The sequence below is a fragment of the Populus nigra genome, chromosome 9 (assembly GCF_951802175.1).
Source record: "Populus nigra chromosome 9, ddPopNigr1.1, whole genome shotgun sequence".
Taxonomy (NCBI): domain Eukaryota; kingdom Viridiplantae; phylum Streptophyta; class Magnoliopsida; order Malpighiales; family Salicaceae; genus Populus; species Populus nigra.
The window spans coordinates 899942-918421 of NC_084860.1; the positions used below are offsets into that span (position 1 = coordinate 899942).

The window sequence follows — 18480 nt, forward strand, 5'->3', positions numbered from 1 at the left end:
GGTGTCTCATCACCCCACTAATTTAGAAAAGATTATGACTTGTCGTGTACAATGGAAGATCAAGTTAAATGTGCATATATAATAATAATATAATATATTTTGAAGCCATTTTCACCGTAAACGTTCAATGTGTTTGCTTTTATTCTATTTGATTTTATGTTTTAAAAATATTTTTGAAAAAATTTAAATTTTTTTTATTTTTTTAGTGTTTTCAAATCATTTTAATATGTTGATGTTAAAAATAATTTTAAAAAAATAAAAAAAATATTTTTTTAATATTTTTTTAAATAAAAAATACTTTATAAAACAACCATATTCATATTTTTAAATATTCTTATTATTACCGCCCAAAAAGTCAAAGACATTGAATTTCCACACCTTTTAGGATAGAAACCAATTACAAATAAAATTAAAAGGAATTATTCTTTTACCATGAGTGAATTGTGACAGTGCAATTTAGTGTAAAATGATTGATATCTTTCTTAAAAGAAAAAAGCAAATATCAAATAGTTGAAAAAACACCAAGTGTAATTTTATATTTTCATATCTTTATTGCAAGGTATAATTACTGCTATCTTCTTGAAAAAAGAAAAACACAGCTAATGTTTCATGGTTTTTTTTTTTAATTTCACATTTTTTGTTCAGTCTAATTACTCCATGGTCCTTGGAGTCAATTTTTTTTTTTGCCTAAGGTAAAGGAAAATTTTTGATTTGTTGACCTCGGTTTTTTCAATTATCGTGTAGAGTCAAATGTATTATGATCTTTTTATAAATCAAAAAAGAAAAGATGGCTAGAGCATGCAGAGCAGGCGATAGTAGATGGAAGGCACTCGTTCAAGTGGCGAGTGCGACATCTCTCAGTAGCCATTGGTCGCCTTCAAGGACAATATCCAAAGTGGCGCCGCACCCTTTACACGGTGGGCTGGTCTGTGTCATTCACAAGTAATTTTTTTTTAATTTGATCCTCATTCTTATTATTGCATTTCTTTTTATTTTTTAGTTCTCTTCTTGATTGTTTATTTTTGGTAATTTCATCCCTTATTATTTGATTTCATTGAATTCTTATATCATATTTAGTTTTTTTTTTATCATACTTTTACAATTCTATCCAGGAGTCGATCCTTTCATATCTCAGGTCATGGGTTGGATCGAATGATCAGGGTTACTGAGGTTAATTAGATTTTTTTATTATGGAGAAAGTAAAAATAACATTATTTTGATAAAAAAAATCAATGAAAAAAAAAATCAATGAATGTTGACATGATTTTCCCATAACTAATTGCTTGACTAAAAAATAAAAATGATATTACTTTGACGGAAAAAAAAACTTCAATGCATCCATATATCTTTAGAAATGAAGTCTTTAAGAAACTAGTGACGAAATTCAAATCTGAAATCTTTAAGCTGAATGAATCTTCTCCGTCTTAATTACAGTGTGAGCTAGCCAACATGGATGCTTACTTTATTAATTTACAAGTGATGAAACTAGAATTTTTTCTCACATTTTCCTGCATATATATATATATATATATATATATATATATATATATATATATATATATATATAACCTCATAAATTGCGGTGTGCCTTTCCCGCTAATATTTATAGTAACGTGGCTGTATGCATGTGACTGCTTTTCTTTTTACTCCACACCTACCTTTCATGGTCGTGATTATTTTGCTTCTTGACTAATGTTCTCCCTTGTCGTTTTCAGAATTGATCTCCTCTTCCTTGCATGCATTGTGTCAATCACGACATAAATCTCTCTGGGCTACACAACATCATTATACAAATACTAATGATCTTGAATTGAAAAGTACATACATCACCAAACTCATTAAAATCGGCAGTTTTAAGGCATATGTTATAATTATTGCATCGTATACTATATAGTTTTTGATCAAATCAATCATATTATAAGTTATTTTTGTTAAATTGACTTAATTAATCATTATATACAATATAGTTTTCAATCAGATTATGAGTTGTTTTATTAGATTGACTTATTCATTATTATATAATTTAAACTAAGATTTAATTCAAATTAAATTCTGAATTGAACAGGACGAACTGGATACAACAACATTGTAGTATTAGATCATACTGAAGATGCCAAATTTGATGCTGGGATGAAGGGACTTGGCAGAGCCAATCACTTCAAAAACCTGTCGTCTATCTTCACGACTCACTATGAATAATGGGGCCTCTTGCCGAAGGTGGGTGAGGAATAATTAATGAGTCTCAAGGTATGCAATGCAACCATGGGGAAAAGAATTCTATGTTACCAATTCACCAGTAGCTTACCCGCCGGCCAAACTTGCTCGGAGATGTGCTTAGGTTGTCTTTGTTTGTGCCTTGCTGTATTTTTAAGAGTTTTTAATTTTTTTTAATATCAAAAATAAAAAATATTATTTGAATATATTTTTAAACAAAAATTATTTTAAACAATAACATCTATTATAATCTCAAATAATAGGCTCATATTTATCAATTCAATTGAGACTTATTTGTTATCTTAAAAATTTATTATTTTTTCAGTTTTTTTTATTAAGTAACATATGATGGCTTGATGTTAAATCAATCCAATCATTTTAAATCAACAATTCATATGATTTTTGATTGGTTCAAATTAATTTTTATTGATTCACGAGATGATCAGGTTGATTTAACGAGTTTTTATAACAATGTTTTTATAAAGAATTTATAAATAAATTTTCTATTTGACTCCAATTTAGATTCGAAAATCAAATACTAACATGGAGAGGATAAATGATTGTCCCCCTACTCAGTGAGTCTGGAGGAATGCAAGCTAATTACTTAACGATGGTTGATGAGCTGATGTTACTGTCGAATAGTCATGATGGGTCTTGTGCTTAGATTCGTTAATAGATATTTAACAATAATTAATTAAGGTCAACAGTGGGATGGTCTGATTTATTTAACAGTTTTTCACGAATCTAAGACAGATCACGAGCATGATTTTGCCTTTCTATTCAAGAAAAAAAAAGAAAGAATTTTCGTGTTGGCAAGCAATCTTTGATTCTGGGATATATATATATATATATATATATATATATATATATATATATATTAGAAAAAGTATTAGTTTTAAAGGATATATAGAGGATTAGTTATAATCATAACCCTACGAAGATTTTTTTTCATAGACAAAAACAATTTAAGCCCTAATATGAAATATTTATTAAGATTTGAAGTCATACCATGCAATTCTCTTTCTACCGCCTACAGAAAATAATGCAATTCTCCTGGCAGCCAGCCAGCCAGCCAACGACCACCGTCCCCGACCCTCCATTCCCAACCTCTGCTATATGATTCCGAAAATACTTGAAAATAAATCAAAATAATCATTGAAGAAAGGCAATTGTGCAAAAGAAACAGGACAAGAAACATTCACAGCGTTTATTTCATGCCCTAAAAAACCCTAAAGCAAGGCAAGTCAAAAGGGGGAGATTCCCACCATCAGTTCACATTGGACATTTTAGTCATCTTCACAGACCCTCTTAGTGCCAGTCCTAGTCCCATTCTGTCTGTGCCTGCAAGGGCCATGGCTAGGAGCTGGTCAGTCAACACGAAAATATTGTCCCCTTCACAAAAAATAGCACAGCATGTAACATTTCTGCCCAAATTGTTCACTCAATTATTGAGGGTAACATTGATGAACTTAACCATTTCTTTTAAAAGCATAGCTGTAAAACCGTAAAGCTTCCCGAGCCGATCCGGTAACTCGTTAACTCGAAATTTGATCTAAATTTGCTTTTATCTTAAAAAATTTTGTTACTAAAATACTTGAACATCATTTTATGATATTTTTTTAAATCAAAACTTGGGTTATTTCGTGGATTTCCACTCCAAGTTTAGTAATTTAACTATGTTTAAAAGAGCTCGTGAGATGACTAGGTAGCAATGGATTTTGTTCAAACAAAAAAAAAAACTTAATCTTCTACAGCAGATGCCTTCCCATCATTCTTTGTCTTCGAATGATGCTCTGGGCTCTTCGCTCTGCAACAAGACACGGGCGACGGATGCTTGCATGCAGGGACAAACAAGGGAGTCAGTTCCATTACACTCTCCAATACACATATTTAGTATATAATATTAGACAGGCGTGGAAGTTAACATTAGTTATCCAAAATGTTTTTACGAAAGACAATCAATGTAATATTTTTATCTCTAATGAAGCCACAAACTAGAATAATGTAAGATAATTTGAATACAAATGTAACATGGAAAGGCAAGGGAGAATGTGCAATATTTTTTTAGATTAATATGGTGTTCGGGTTAGCTTGCACGTATCTCGACTAGTTCTACGGACCCTAAAGCTAACGATTATATAAGCCTCTAGTAACCATGAAGTTTGTGAGACTCAAACTGATGATTTTTAAAGTGTAAATTCAGAATCTGACCAGTTGAGCTACACCGCTCAAAATTAGAATATATAGTATTTATGTTTGATATGGTGGTGAATTGCAAAAAAAAAAAAAAAAGAGTGCAATGTTTTGAACCATGAACCGTCATGAATTGGGTAAGTCAACGCAGAATCAATGGTTTTTTTTTAAAAAAATAGTCATGAATAATGCTATTTTAAGTAGAAAAATAATAAAAAAACAACAAAATATTTTTTTTAAAAGAATTAATCGGATTTCAACCATTCTGAGATTAACTAATCAAATCTCGACCAGGTTTCTCTATATTAGTTGAGGTAAAAAAAAACTTACCCAATCTAAAAATCAAATTAACAAATCATCGATTAATTGGAATTCGAAATCGCAAAGGGAGGAAAGTAAAAGGAGGAAAGGTGAAGAGGAAAGATCCATAACAAGAGAAAAGTATCCAAATGTATTAAGATGGACGTTACTCACTTGCCTAACCCTTTTCTTATTCTTTTTGTCTACATAATTTCCTTTTATTTCAACACTTATAAATCCCTTTTGCCAATGTTTTGATCAACTTTCATATACTAAAAAATAATTTTATGTTCTACCGACAACTTCTTTAATTAAATATACAATCATAAAAATTTAATTATTTAAAACTCCCTTTTAAGTTCGAACAGAAAGTAACTCATTTATTCTTCAAAATCGCTGTACCTTCTCGTTTACGTAGAAATTGTATACATTTTGGCAATAATTTTTAAAACAATTGAAATTAATAATTTTTAAAAAATTATAGTTATTAAACCTCCCATCTGAAAAACTCGCCATTCAAAACTTGACTTGAATTAATTTTTAATTTAAATTAAAAAATTTATTAACTTAATTTTATTGATTTAAAAGATTAATAATAAATATATTAATTTAACTAAACCTGATGAAGTTAATATCAACTATTTAAAAAAATAAAAAATATATATATAATTTTTATAAAAAAATAATTGATCTATTGATTTAGTTCTATGACTAGGATTTATTTTTTTATCTTGCCCCGAATCTGATAATTATGCTAAAAATATTAATAAGAAATTTATTTATTGAAGAGATCCATATTTATTAGCGATAAACAATAACTTTGGAAAGTGGTTTTTGGTAAAACTGAAATTAACATTAAAATGTATATTTCTTGGCATCAATTATTTTTCTCTTTCCAATTCTTTCCTTTTTGCGCCGACACCCAAAACACAAACACAAACACAGTTTCTCACTCACGCTATAAACAGTATGTCTCTCTAGCTGTCATTGTCTTTAATGACAACGTCTCTAACTACTGACTGTGATCTCCACCTCATTAACATCCTCTCCTCTTCTTCTTGTTTGCTTCTTGGGTCTCCATATTTGACGAAACCATGAGCCTTTCCCTCACTTGATCAAACTGATCACCGCCAACCTCTAAAGTCTAAACTAGACTGAACAAAAACACCCCAGAAGAGAAAAACACCAAACTTGTTAAGTTTGTCGGTAAAAGCAATGGCATTGAAGCACTTTGAGCTGCTTTTGTTTGTGTTTGTGGTTAAAGTTTTGATCTTTGGTTTCCCAGTTCTTGTCCAATGCACTACTGATGCTAATGATGGTAAAGTTTGCATTTTTTTGAAATATTTTTTAATGGGGTTTTGGTTTTTTGACTGATCGATTGTTTTTTGTTAGTTTGATGGTGATTGGTGCGGTTAAAGTTATTGAATTTTGGTTCTTTCTTTTTCTTTGGTTGGAGTGAGCTAGAGTCAAGAAATGAACTTTTACTACGATAATCTTTTTGTTTTTTTTTCTTTGGAAGATCAGTTTATTTTGTGTTTGTTTCCTAGGAAAATGTGCTGGCAATGGTGTTCTACCTTTTGTGTTTAGCTCATGAAAGTATGATAGTGTTTTTATGGCTAAAGTAGGCTAATAATGATTGAAATGCTCTCTCATTTCATTTAGATTGCAATTTTTGTTATTTATTTGCTTTCATTTCCCAGTGAAATAATCAAGGGTTTATGTCGGCGGCTTTTTTTTCGGGGTTAAATTAGTTGGTTTTGAGGATTGAAGGTATTTTCTGTTGTTGCAGTTCAAGCTCTACAATCTATGTACTCTTCACTGAATAGTCCTTCACAGCTGACCAGTTGGAAAAGTATTGGTGGTGATCCATGTGGAGAGTCATGGAAAGGGATCACCTGTGAAGGATCAGCTGTTGTTTCCGTGTAAGAAAGTGCATTGAGAATTTAGGCTTTTAATTGATTGGTGGTTTGCTTTGTTTCTTTTGTTCAATGGTTTTGTGCTGCTGTTGTTGACAGTCAGATTTCTGGGTTAGGACTTGACGGAACAATGGGATACATGCTTTCAAACCTCATGTCATTGAGAACATTGTGAGAGATTAAATGCTTTATTTCATCTGTTGGGTGTATGAAATTGTATTGTTGCTTTCATTCGTTATTTGAGTTGCTGATATCAGCTGTTTGTGCGTGCCAGTGATCTAAGTGACAACAACATTCATGATCCACTCCCATATCAGTTGCCACCGAATCTTACAAGCTTGTAATGTTCCATCATGTCAATTGTTTCTAATTTCTTCGAGCTGTTTGATTTTATTGTCTAATAATGTGTTCATTCTATTCTTGCATAATGCAGAAATCTTGCCATAAACAACTTCAGTGGGAATCTTCCTTATTCCATTTCTACCATGGTTTCTCTTAGCTACCTGTGAGTGACTCATCTTGAATGCATTGAAGTTTTGTCAAGAAATTGCAGAATTTGGGTTATTCGCTGATTCAACATCTTTGGTTTCAGGAATGTAAGCCGTAATTCACTGTCCCAGTCAATTGGAGATGTTTTCCATAATCTTTCTCTCCTCTCAACCATGTGAGATTTCTTACTTTAAAACAGATGTTATTTGGGTTTTAATTTTCATTAGAGATTTAATCTTTAGAATACATGTGCAACTGACTTTTCAGTACTATGCAAAGAATTATGATGGCTGATGGAAAAGCCACAGCATTATAATATTTTGACAAACTTGACTATTCAAGATAATACAAGAGGAAGGGAAGCAACACAATAAGAATGATCCACAAGTGGCATAAAGTGTTAGGCTGTTGAGGAGATTAGGGATCTGTTGAAGTAGAATTCACTTTATTGCAATGAAATATATTTTGTTAGGAGAGATAAATGAATGGTAAATGGGAGTGCCAAGCAGGAAAAGCAAAACTATGGTGTTTTGGTGTCTAACATGGTGGAAAGATAGTGCCAATCAGAGAACGATCAGGAAAGCATATTTCATCTATATGAATTGTATCCCAATTGCCTACCATGGGAGCTTTTGTCATGTTATTCTTTGATTTTCTTCAGTTTCCAGCACAATATAATGCCCTTACATACTTTTTCAATAGATATTACTCTTGGATGTTTACTATTGCTTGTGCATGCATGCAGGGATGTCTCTTTCAACAACCTTAGTGGAGATATTCCCAGTTCCTTTAGTTCATTGTCCAATCTTTCTACACTGTGAGTAGAGTGCTGACTCCTTTCAAAATTAACTAAATAACATATATATTGAGCAAAAGAAAAAGATTGCAAACTCTTGGACATTTTGATTAAAGTCTTGTGATATTCTTAAACTTTGCAGCAATGTTCAGAACAATCTACTGACAGGTTCTCTTAATGTTCTTACTGGTTTGCCTTTGACGACTCTGTAAGTTCCTAAAGCAATAGTGGGATTGTAAATGTATCATCTGCCAATATGTTCTTATTGCACCTTGTATTTTCAACAGAAATGTTGCAAACAACAATTTGAGTGGATGGATACCTCAAGAGCTTAGTTCAATCCCAAACTTTATGTAAGTTTTCATGCTCTGTATATCCCTCCATGCCAAATTTATCATGTTCTGCTTCTGCAATATCTTAAATAAGCTCTTTGAATAATTAAATCAGATACAATGGAAATTCTTTTGACAATGGTCCTGCTCCACCTCCGCCACCATATACCTCTCCACCTTCTGGTAAATCTCACAGAAACCGTACTCATCCAGGATCTGGTGCACCTAGGACCTCATCTTCTGATGGTCAACCATCTGAGTCAGATAAGGGGATATCAGTGGGAGCAATTGTAGGCGTAGCCCTAGGTTCTGTTGTTCTGGTTCTCATTGCACTACTTGCTCTTGTCTTTTGCATTAAAAAGCATCAAGGCAAGGAAATTGATCCTCTAGCTTCCCGGGGAAGTCGTCCTGCTGATACATATTATAGTAGGTTTTCTGTCCCTTGTATCTTTATTCTTCTGACACAACCTTTTGAATTTTCACAATATGGGGCCACATTTTTGCCTAATTGGTTTCATGTGGGGTTGCAGTATCTATAACACTGTAGTATCCATGAGGCAATTAAGATTGAATGTGATTAGCTGGTTTGTCTGCGTATTAATGCACAATATAATGCTGAATCCCTCCTTCATTCAACATGCTTCAAAAATTTGTTGCTTAATAGTTTGAAACTGGAAGATCATCTAATAATCCTAACCACTTGGGTTTTTACACTGCATTGTTGCATTGTTTTTCTAGCTGGTGCAGAGATGCAAGAGCCAAGGGTGAAAAACATGGCTGCTGTTACGGATCTGAAGCCCCCACCTGCTGAGAAATTGGTGGTTGAGAGATTACTAGGGAATTCTGGATCCATAAAGAGAATGAAGTCACCCATCACTGCCACTTCATATAGTGTTGCTTCTCTTCAAACAGCAACAAATAGCTTTAGTCAAGAGTTTATAATTGGTGAAGGTTCTCTTGGTCGTGTTTACAGAGGGGACTTTCCTCATGGAAAGGTAACTTAATCATTGGATATAAAATGATATCTATATTCTTATAGTTATGCTGGTTTCTATACTTGTATTGGTATGAATCAGTGGAGCTGCCAGTATTGCATGCACTTGAAAGGGTCCTGTTGCTAGCCATATTGATCATGTTTTTTTGTGCTTGCTGAGTCGTTGACTCGCCTTTATCTAGTAATTTGATTTAATTCACGATTCTTCTTTTGATCAAAAGGACATTAAAATAAAGCCATCTTGAATGTGAGAGTTTCTCTTCACTCAGTTTTCTGGTTGGGTTACTTCTTTGTTTTTACAGATTCTGCCAACCTCTTTAGCAAGCTAACTAATTAACTTATGTTCTGTTGAGCTAGATAATGGCTGTTAAGAAGATCGACAATGCAGCACTGTCATTACAGGAGGAAGATAACTTTCTTGAAGCTGTTTCAAATATGTCACACTTGAGGCACCCAAACATCGTTTCCCTAGTAGGATACTGTGTAGAGCATGGGCAGCGACTTTTGGTTTATGAATTTATAGCAAATGGGAGTCTGCATGATATACTGCACTTTGCTGATGATGGCAGCAAGACTTTATCTTGGAATGCACGTGTTAGAGTAGCACTTGGCACTGCCCGGGCTTTAGAGTATGTTATCCATGTGTGCATTATAAAACTCTCATACAGCTTGCCCTACATCCTCTCTTAACTGTAGCCTGCTTACTCAGGTACTTGCATGAAGTCTGTTTGCCTTCTGTTGTACATAGAAACTTCAAGTCAGCTAATATTTTACTTGATGAAGAACTCAATCCCCACTTGTCAGACTGTGGTTTAGCTGCTCTGACACCAAACACAGAGAGACAGGTAAAGCAAAAGGATGGAATAGTCTTCTGTGTTGTCAATGCAAACTTTCATTAAGTTCATGCTTTGTGGAACTTTTGGTTAGCATCCCTCTTCTTGTGTTTGGACTGACTAAGTCTACTCACATTGACAGGTTTCAACACAGATGGTTGGTTCCTTTGGTTATAGTGCTCCTGAATTTGCCCTGTCAGGAATATACACTGTAAAAAGTGATGTCTACAGCTTTGGGGTGGTGATGTTGGAGCTATTGACCGGTCGGAAGCCACTGGACAGGTAATGTTTCTCTTGTTTGCTGATCTATTGTGCTTTAGTTCTTTAGACTTGTTTAGGCATTTATTTTTCTGGTTATTCTTGAACTTGGTTTATATGTATCCCTTATCCAATTTTTTGGGTTTCATAGTTCGAGGGTGAGATCAGAGCAGTCACTTGTTAGATGGGCTACTCCTCAACTGCATGATATCGATGCCTTGGCAAAAATGGTTGATCCTGCCCTGAATGGCATGTATCCTGCAAAGTCTCTTTCACGTTTTGCTGACATCATTGCCCTCTGTGTTCAGGTAAGCTTCTATTCTGATGACAAGACTAAAAACAAACCTATCTTTAGCTTTCATGAAAAATCAAGCATGTAAAAGACGGAAGACAGTTTATTCTACTTTAAGAATTCTGAAATGGTTATCTGGAGTCATTTTGCCATGCTGGAAAAGAATAAAAAAGAATGAAAGAAATAAAGGTTATTCAGCTGACCTCTCTGGAAATTGAAGCCTGAATGCAGTGAGCAATCTAATACTTCCGTTAATTATTTTTGGAGAGAAATACATCAGTTGATGATTCATCTAACGTGTAAACTTTTGAGCTTAAAATCATCTGTGCATCATATAGAGCCTATTCTTGTCTTGACATGCATTCCCATTTGCTTCCATTGATTCATTTCCTTCAGATGTGATTATGGGTCAGAATATGCACGCACATGTATGCTCTGCATGGAGTTCTTGAATTTTACCTGCAGCTTTATTTATTATCATTCTCCGTTTGCTGAGAATGGTCACCATTTGATTTTTGTTTTCTTTATAGCCGGAACCGGAGTTCCGCCCTCCCATGTCTGAAGTTGTGCAAGCATTAGTACGACTAGTGCAAAGGGCCAGTGTGGTCAAGAGACGACCCAGTGATGATTCAGGATTTGCATATAAAACCCCGGATCATGAGGCAATCGATTCATCACTTTGAGTGTCTTGGCGTTATTGAACTTGGAAGTGAAGCATCTGGTTTTGCATACAGCCATGCAGAAGTCGATGGCCGATGAAATCATGCACAGATAAAGAGGAAAGATGCTTAAAAGCTATAAAATCAGATCAGAAAGATATGTAATTATGTCTGAAACATTGAGAGTTGCTTACTTATAACTCCATCTTTAGCTGTAAATGATTTAAAACTGTATTCCAAAATTTTCCTTCATCTTTTGTTGTAACATATACGATATAATGCATCCTAATAAAAGAATTTCCACTTGATCCTAGCAAGTTTACATTTTCGCAAAGATTACTCACCTGCAGTTAGATTTGAACTGTCAATTTGAACATGCTGCTCCACACCAGAAACTGCCAACCAAAAGCCGAAAAGGCAGGGAATCTGGGGAAAGACAAAAACAATGTCAGAGAGGCAGGTGGTTCCTCCTTTCATTGCATATTGGAAGCATGAAGGAGCAAGTGGATTATGGCTGACATATGACCTCGAAAAAGACAGTGAACAGGTTGTTCCACGTGCCTCTCAAACTCCATAATGGAAATGGGTGAAGAAGTTGTTGTCGTCTTTTGCATGAAGACTTGTGTTTTGGAATTTTCTTCGGGACTCGCAACAATCTTCATATCTTGTGGAATAAGGTTTAGGGTTTAGTATTGATTTTGTTGAATATTTTTCCCATAACAATCTTTTGAAAAGATTAGCCCTTTTGAACTCCATTGTAACAAAGAAAAAAAAAGTAAAGTCACAACGCAATTGAATCTTGCATTTTCTCAATTAAGCATGTGAGTGGAAGTTACACAAACCATCAATTAGTTTTTCGAATTGTATTTGATTATTCTTTTATAACAAAAGAAATAGGCATGGTTGTGATAAAGAAGACGTGTCAGGTGTGTCTTTTATTTTTTAAATATATAAATTCATTCTAAAATTATTTTATAATAAAATTTATTTTTATATCTTAATCTGTGTCCTTTAAATTAAAAATATTATTACGTTCTAATTAAAAATGTTGTTTATTCTATATCAAGCTAGATTCAGTTGATTGATTTTACAAAACATCAATCTTCTCAAATGGTTGATAGAATTTGAAAAACCCTCATGAAGCCACTTTATTTGGGTTTTCTAATAGGTTAAAAAAAATTTTCATTCAATTATTTTGTTAATTTTTTTTTGTTTTCTTGATTTAATTGGTTTTTTGGGGTTTTTACTTATCCCTAATATCTTTATTACTCCATTTGAAATAAAAGTAGGATTTTTTTTTAACCTAAGGAATAATAGGGGTTACTACATGGTATGAGTAAAAATATAAAAGCCAATTAAACAACAATTAGGTTTATATTTCATAAAAAAAATTATTATTTTATTCAATTTAATAATTGAATTGATAGCAGTATTTCATGACAAAGATATTCTATACTATACCCATCAAATAATAAAAGGTCAATTTGTCTTGGGAGATTAATTTTTATTAATCCTTGTAGTTAACAAGCTTAATTAACTTACTTAGTATATAAACCTAGAAACTATATATTTAATCTCTTTTAATTCAATTCTCACGTTTATTATTTTTTTATAATTATTATATAAAAATAGTGGTATATTTGTACATATTTTAATATTGACGAAATACTATTTTTTATTCTGAAAAAATATTAAATTAAGAATGGTCAATATTGTTGAGCAACTATATAATTATTTTTAATACTATATTTATAGGGACTATTCGATTAGTTCTGACAAAATACAGGGACTTATAACCAACTCTTGTGTTCATAAACAAGCAGCTTGTGATACCAAAACTCATGACAGCAAACTCAAAACAAAAGCCAGTTAGTCCACAGTTTATTACATATCTCTATCCCAGATTCAGACAACAACAAGAACAAGAACCCATTTCGAAGCAAACCCACGAAAGAAGCTTTCATTTTTAGCAGAAAGAAGCAATATTTTTCATATGTCCTCCTCAGCTGACTTCTATAATATACCCTCATCACCGAGTCAGTCTCCTCGGCCCGGACAAAAGAAAGGGAGGAGAAAGAGAGAGAGGGAGAAGGTTTTTTGGTATCAGAAGAAGGGAGCCAAAGGAATTGTGGGTTTGATTTGTTTGGTGGGTTTGTTTTTTATTTTCAATGGGTTCATGGTTTTAAGGCTTCAACTTGATGATGAAATCAGCGGCAACAAAGATGTGTCTGTTCGGAATTCTTCTTCAATTTCAGTTTCGATAAAGGTACATTTTTCTTTGAAACTTAGCTGTGGTTAATAATTTGTGGATTTGGAGAAGGAATGGAGTGACTTTATGGATACACGGTTTGGTAACTTAATAAAGATACATGATTTATGTAATCTGTGATTAATTAGGAAGATTGCAGCATAAAAACTTCCTGTTTTGATTCTTTATATTAATTTGGAGAAGTTAAAAAGTTGTTTAAATTACTGTATTTCATCTTTGTTAATATATAAAAGATGCATGGTTTATGTAATTTGTGATTCATTTGGAGAATCTGATCTTGAGTCGAGCAGGCCAGATCATGAGTGAATAGAAAATGATAAAAAAACATTCCCATTATAATTTTTTATATGTTTAACTGGATTGAATGCAGGGAGAATTGAAAACGATTGGTAAAGGAAAAAGGCTGCGAAAGGGTACTTATGATAGGATGTTGGCTTTGGCTGCTCATTCCCTTGCTGAGGTATTTGAATTGCCAAGTTTTTATCTTGTTATATGGGTATAGTTTGTTTTGGTTTGTGAGCTATTTGGATTCAATCTCTACTGATTTAATCTTTATGTAGCTGCAATTTTTTTCTTTTTGCGTTCTGTATTGTTTGATTTTTTTTCCCTCCATGTAACATGATAACAGAATAAACGTGAGCCGAAAGATTTGTGGCAGGAGCTGTTTGTTCCTGCTTCTGCTTGGAGACCTTGTGCTGATCATCGTAATTGGAATCACAGTGGTAACTCACTCTTTCTGTGTTGTGCGTGTGGACATTTGACTTGATGTCTGCATTCGCATGTGTTTCTGCCTGTCTCATGTGGAAATATGTCTTGGATATCTTAATTTGAGTAAACACGTGTTATAGTGGTGCAAAACTGGTTCTAACTTGGTATTTCTCGGTGGTGCTTTGTAGAGGGAAACAATGGTTACATTTTGGTCACTGCGAATGGTGGGATGAACCAGCAAAGAGTAGCTGTAAGCAATGCTTTGACTAATTGCAGCTTTCATATTACTCCTTTGTGACCCAGTTTCATAGTTTGTGTGCAACTGTCTTTGCTTCTGAAGGGATATATTTTGTATTTTCAACTGATTCAACTTTGTTCTATTTTAAAAACAGGTTTGCAATGCTGTTGTTATTGCACGGTTGTTGAATTCAACTCTTGTTATTCCTAGATTTATGTACAGCAGCGTCTGGAGAGATGTGAGGTAATATTTTTTATCTTTGTTTTCTCTCATTTTTTCCCTTTAGAGAAAGTGTACATTTTGATTGTTGGATAAAACATAATTGCTTGTGATAGTTGTTGCTTGCCTAGTGGTGTGGCTTGAAATTGGTATATCTATCTTGAAGGAAAGTGCGTGCATTTTTTAATAATTAGATTGGAGAAATAATCTTGTGGATGCCTTGATTTTAAGGTGATTGCTGCTTGTGATATTTACTGCTATTGTGTACCCATAATGAGTTAGTTAACTTCTTCTCCCATAAGTGCCAGAAGTGCAATGCTTCATCACTGCAAATCAAAGCAATTTATTTGAGTCATTCTTACTCTTACATGTGATTTGGATGGAAAAGTGACGATCAATTCTTTATTTCATAGTCAATTCAGTGACATCTATCAGGAGGAGCATTTTATTAATTACCTCACTCCTGATATTCGGATAGTGAAGGAACTGCCTAAAGAGCTGCAGTCGCTAGATTTGGAGGCAATTGGTAGTGTTGTGAGTTTCTTATCCATAATAATTCTGAGTGCACTCACACCTGATTTGTTCTTATCTTGCGTGATTTGTTGTTAGTAATGATATTACAATATCATGCAGGTGACAGATGCAGATATTGGGAAAGAATCGAAGCCAAGTTTTTATTTGAAAAACATTCTCCCTATAGTACTAAAAAATAGAGTTGTCCATTTTGTTGGATTTGGGAATCGCTTGGCATTTGATCCAATACCATTTCAGTTACAGGTAAATCTCTTTCCTTTTGTACTCTAGTTTGCTGCATATGATGGTATAAGATTGTCATCCTTATTTCATTTCCTTCCTGCTTTGCTCATCCTAATGTCGGGGACTTCATCTAGACACTTCGGTGCAGATGTAATTTTCATGCCCTGCAATTTTCTCCCAAGATACAAGAAACTGGTGCCTTGCTCATCCAAAGGTTGCGTAAAAATGCTGCCCATTCAGGGCCACTGGATCATTATCTTATCGGTCCTTATGCAGAAAAAAATCTGCAAGTGAAAGTGGGTCATGCTGTCAAAGCTTCAAGATATCTAGCTCTACATCTGAGGTTCGAAATTGACATGGTAGCACACTCTTTGTGTGAATACGGTGGAGGAGAAGAAGAGAGGAAAGAGTTGGAAGCGTATCGTGAGATTCATTTCCCTGCTCTGACACTTCTTAAGAAGACAAATAAGTACGCAACTATACATTTTTTCTATATGTGCATTATCCCCTGTATGTAGGCATGCATTGTAGCGTGCTGGTCAACAGGTGCCCTAAGTTATACCTATCTTATATAAGGCAATAGTTAAGAACCGTAGTGCCTTTGTTTCCCTATCTTTCAATTTTTTTTTCTGGTCTTTATATATGTAGACAGATAGGTGTAAAAATATTGTTTTCGAAGCCCACCTTTCAAATAAGTATGCCCCATGTATGCCACGCATGCTTAATGCCACAACATATCTGATGCAGGGCAGCTTAGGGGGATATTTTCAAGGGGATGTGAACAGTAATGTGAATAGATATTTGAGGGTTTGAATTGGTCTTTTGGTGGCTATGGGATATAGGATTGATTGGGTATGAATGTGTGTGGGTGTTTTGGAGTTCGATTGAGGTTGTTTGGTGGTTAGGATAAAGATCTTTGTTTAAAGGAATTGCGATGTATGTGAAAAAGCTAATGGAGCCACACCAGTAGAGTTTACACACCTAAAAGGAGGAAATACCTAAGCATCACACCTGTGGTTCTAAGGAGTCACACCTACAAGAGATTGTGTGCAAAACATAGTTGCTGGAAGTTACATTCATAAACTGATTCTCTAAAATGAAGCATCGCCAGCATAGTTATTTGTGAACTCACACACTCCTAAAGCTTTACATAGTTGGATTACTAATTTGAGAGAATACTTTTTGGTTCCAGTTGCCATTTTGTAGGTCTAAACCTAGTCATCATTCTCCTATTCCAAGGATAACTTATTTGAGAGAATACTTTTTCCTTGAAACATGTGTAGCAGAGAGATATCCTTCTGATTTTTTTGATTTATTTTTTTTATTATTGAAGGGATAGCATACATGCTACAATTGCCTTGGCTTATTTCCTGGGTACGTTGTTTGATTTGGCTTATTTCCTGGGTACGTTGTTTGATTTATGGCAGGCTACCTTCTCCTGCAATGCTGAGGGAAGAAGGCTTATGTCCCTTAACTCCTGAGGAAGCAGTACTTATGCTTGCAGCTCTAGGGTTCAGTAGGAAGACACATATATTCATAGCAGGTGCAAATATATATGGAGGGAGATCAAGATTAACTGCTTTAACCAGCTTGTATCCTAATTTAGTTACTAAAGAGAAACTGCTTTCAGCAACTGAACTCGAACCATTCATGAATTTTTCATCTCAGGTAATAAAGTGACATTTTTCACCACTTTTTATTGTGTAATTTTGTGGTTATCATCTATTTAATTTGATATAGTGCATTAGGTGGAGCCATGTAGTGTAAATAGGAGGATGTCTGAATCCTCAAGTTAGCTCTTTATTAATATATGGTATCTTGGTGATTGAAGTGAACATGGGACGGAGACCAGTACTTTGGATGATCCTTCTGTTGTAGCTTGCATCATGCTGAACCTGAACTTGTATCTCATGCTAAACATCTTAGGCAGCTGTTATTGTGTGGATTTGGGTTGAGAGCAACACATTTCATTCCTCATAGGGTAGGTCTAAGAGGACCTTTTTCAAAGCATTCCTAACCCAGTATGGTTTTGGTGGATCTATGACTAAGGAATGCCTTTTTTGCATTCTACTACTGTATTTCAGCCTTTCCTGTTCAGTTCGCCATCAATTTTTTTTTGGAGTGGGGCTTCACCATTATCACTGCACCATGACCATGAAATGATACATGAACCCTGCTGTCCTTGTCAGATTTTGTTTTCTTACATCATTGAACTGTTTTTCCTTTTTAATCAGTCTTGATGCATGATGAGCTTATTTCTTGTGCAGCTTGCAGCGCTGGACTTCATAGCCTGCACCGCGTCTGATGCATTTGCCATGACGGACTCTGGGAGTCAGTTGTCATCTTTGGTTTCTGGTTTTCGAATATACTATGGTGGAGGGAAGATGCCAACAATACGACCAAACAAGCGGAGACTTGCTGACATTTTCAGGAAGAACAACAGTATTGAATGGAAGATATTTGAGCAGAGAGTTAGAAAGGCAGTTAGACAAACTAAACATGTGCTGCAAAGGCCAAAGGCTAGGAGTGTTTACAGATATCCACGGTGTAAAGAGTGTATGTGCCTAACAGAATAATGTGTTCCTTATCTGACATTTGATGCCATTGTAGCTTCCATTTTTTTATTAATCTGATGTATTTGATTCTTTCTCATTTCTGTGAGTGAAAGATAGACAAATTGGGGAAACGCCCAAAATACAAATAGAGTAACATACACGAGACTATCTTAATAGAAATATTGCATTCTTTCCCTTTCTTTTAGCTTAGCCCTGTCTTTTCTAGCATGGCTCACTCTCTAGTGAATATATTGCTTTTGATGCTCCTAAAATGCCTTTGGCTTTTCTACTTTTTCAGGCAGTGAACTGTATCCTTGGTACCTAACAGGACATTGTCAAAATTTAGTATTTGTTTATAAATACAAAATACCCAATGGTATTGTTTGTGAACAGGAGGGAGCAGCTGTTAGGTATTGGTTATGTCTGATTTCTTGTTGCTTTTGATTTGTGGATTCCTCT

General features: G+C 34.3%; 2 protein-coding genes across 2 annotated transcripts; both read left to right on the plus strand.

Annotated features, from left to right (window-relative positions):
• The first annotated feature begins 5639 nt into the window (after positions 1-5639).
• Positions 5640-11593, plus strand: LOC133703766 (protein STRUBBELIG-RECEPTOR FAMILY 8-like). Its single transcript, XM_062128415.1, has 16 exons — positions 5640-6025; positions 6497-6629; positions 6723-6794; positions 6898-6963; positions 7057-7128; positions 7216-7287; positions 7858-7929; positions 8051-8116; positions 8196-8261; positions 8356-8666; positions 8979-9235; positions 9592-9863; positions 9944-10079; positions 10210-10349; positions 10477-10633; positions 11148-11593. Exons 1-16 carry the CDS (start codon positions 5923-5925, stop codon positions 11298-11300), a joined length of 2148 nt encoding a protein of 715 aa, XP_061984399.1. The 5' UTR covers positions 5640-5922; the 3' UTR covers positions 11301-11593.
• A 1510-nt stretch (positions 11594-13103) lies between these two features.
• Positions 13104-18226, plus strand: LOC133703106 (O-fucosyltransferase 15-like). The gene is made up of 10 exons (XM_062127530.1): positions 13104-13542; positions 13916-14005; positions 14174-14267; positions 14442-14503; positions 14646-14734; positions 15124-15244; positions 15344-15487; positions 15601-15935; positions 16894-17134; positions 17734-18226. The coding sequence occupies exons 1-10, from the start codon at positions 13270-13272 to the stop codon at positions 18040-18042; spliced, it is 1758 nt and encodes a 585-aa protein (XP_061983514.1). The 5' UTR covers positions 13104-13269; the 3' UTR covers positions 18043-18226.
• Positions 18227-18480: the final 254 nt, after the last annotated feature.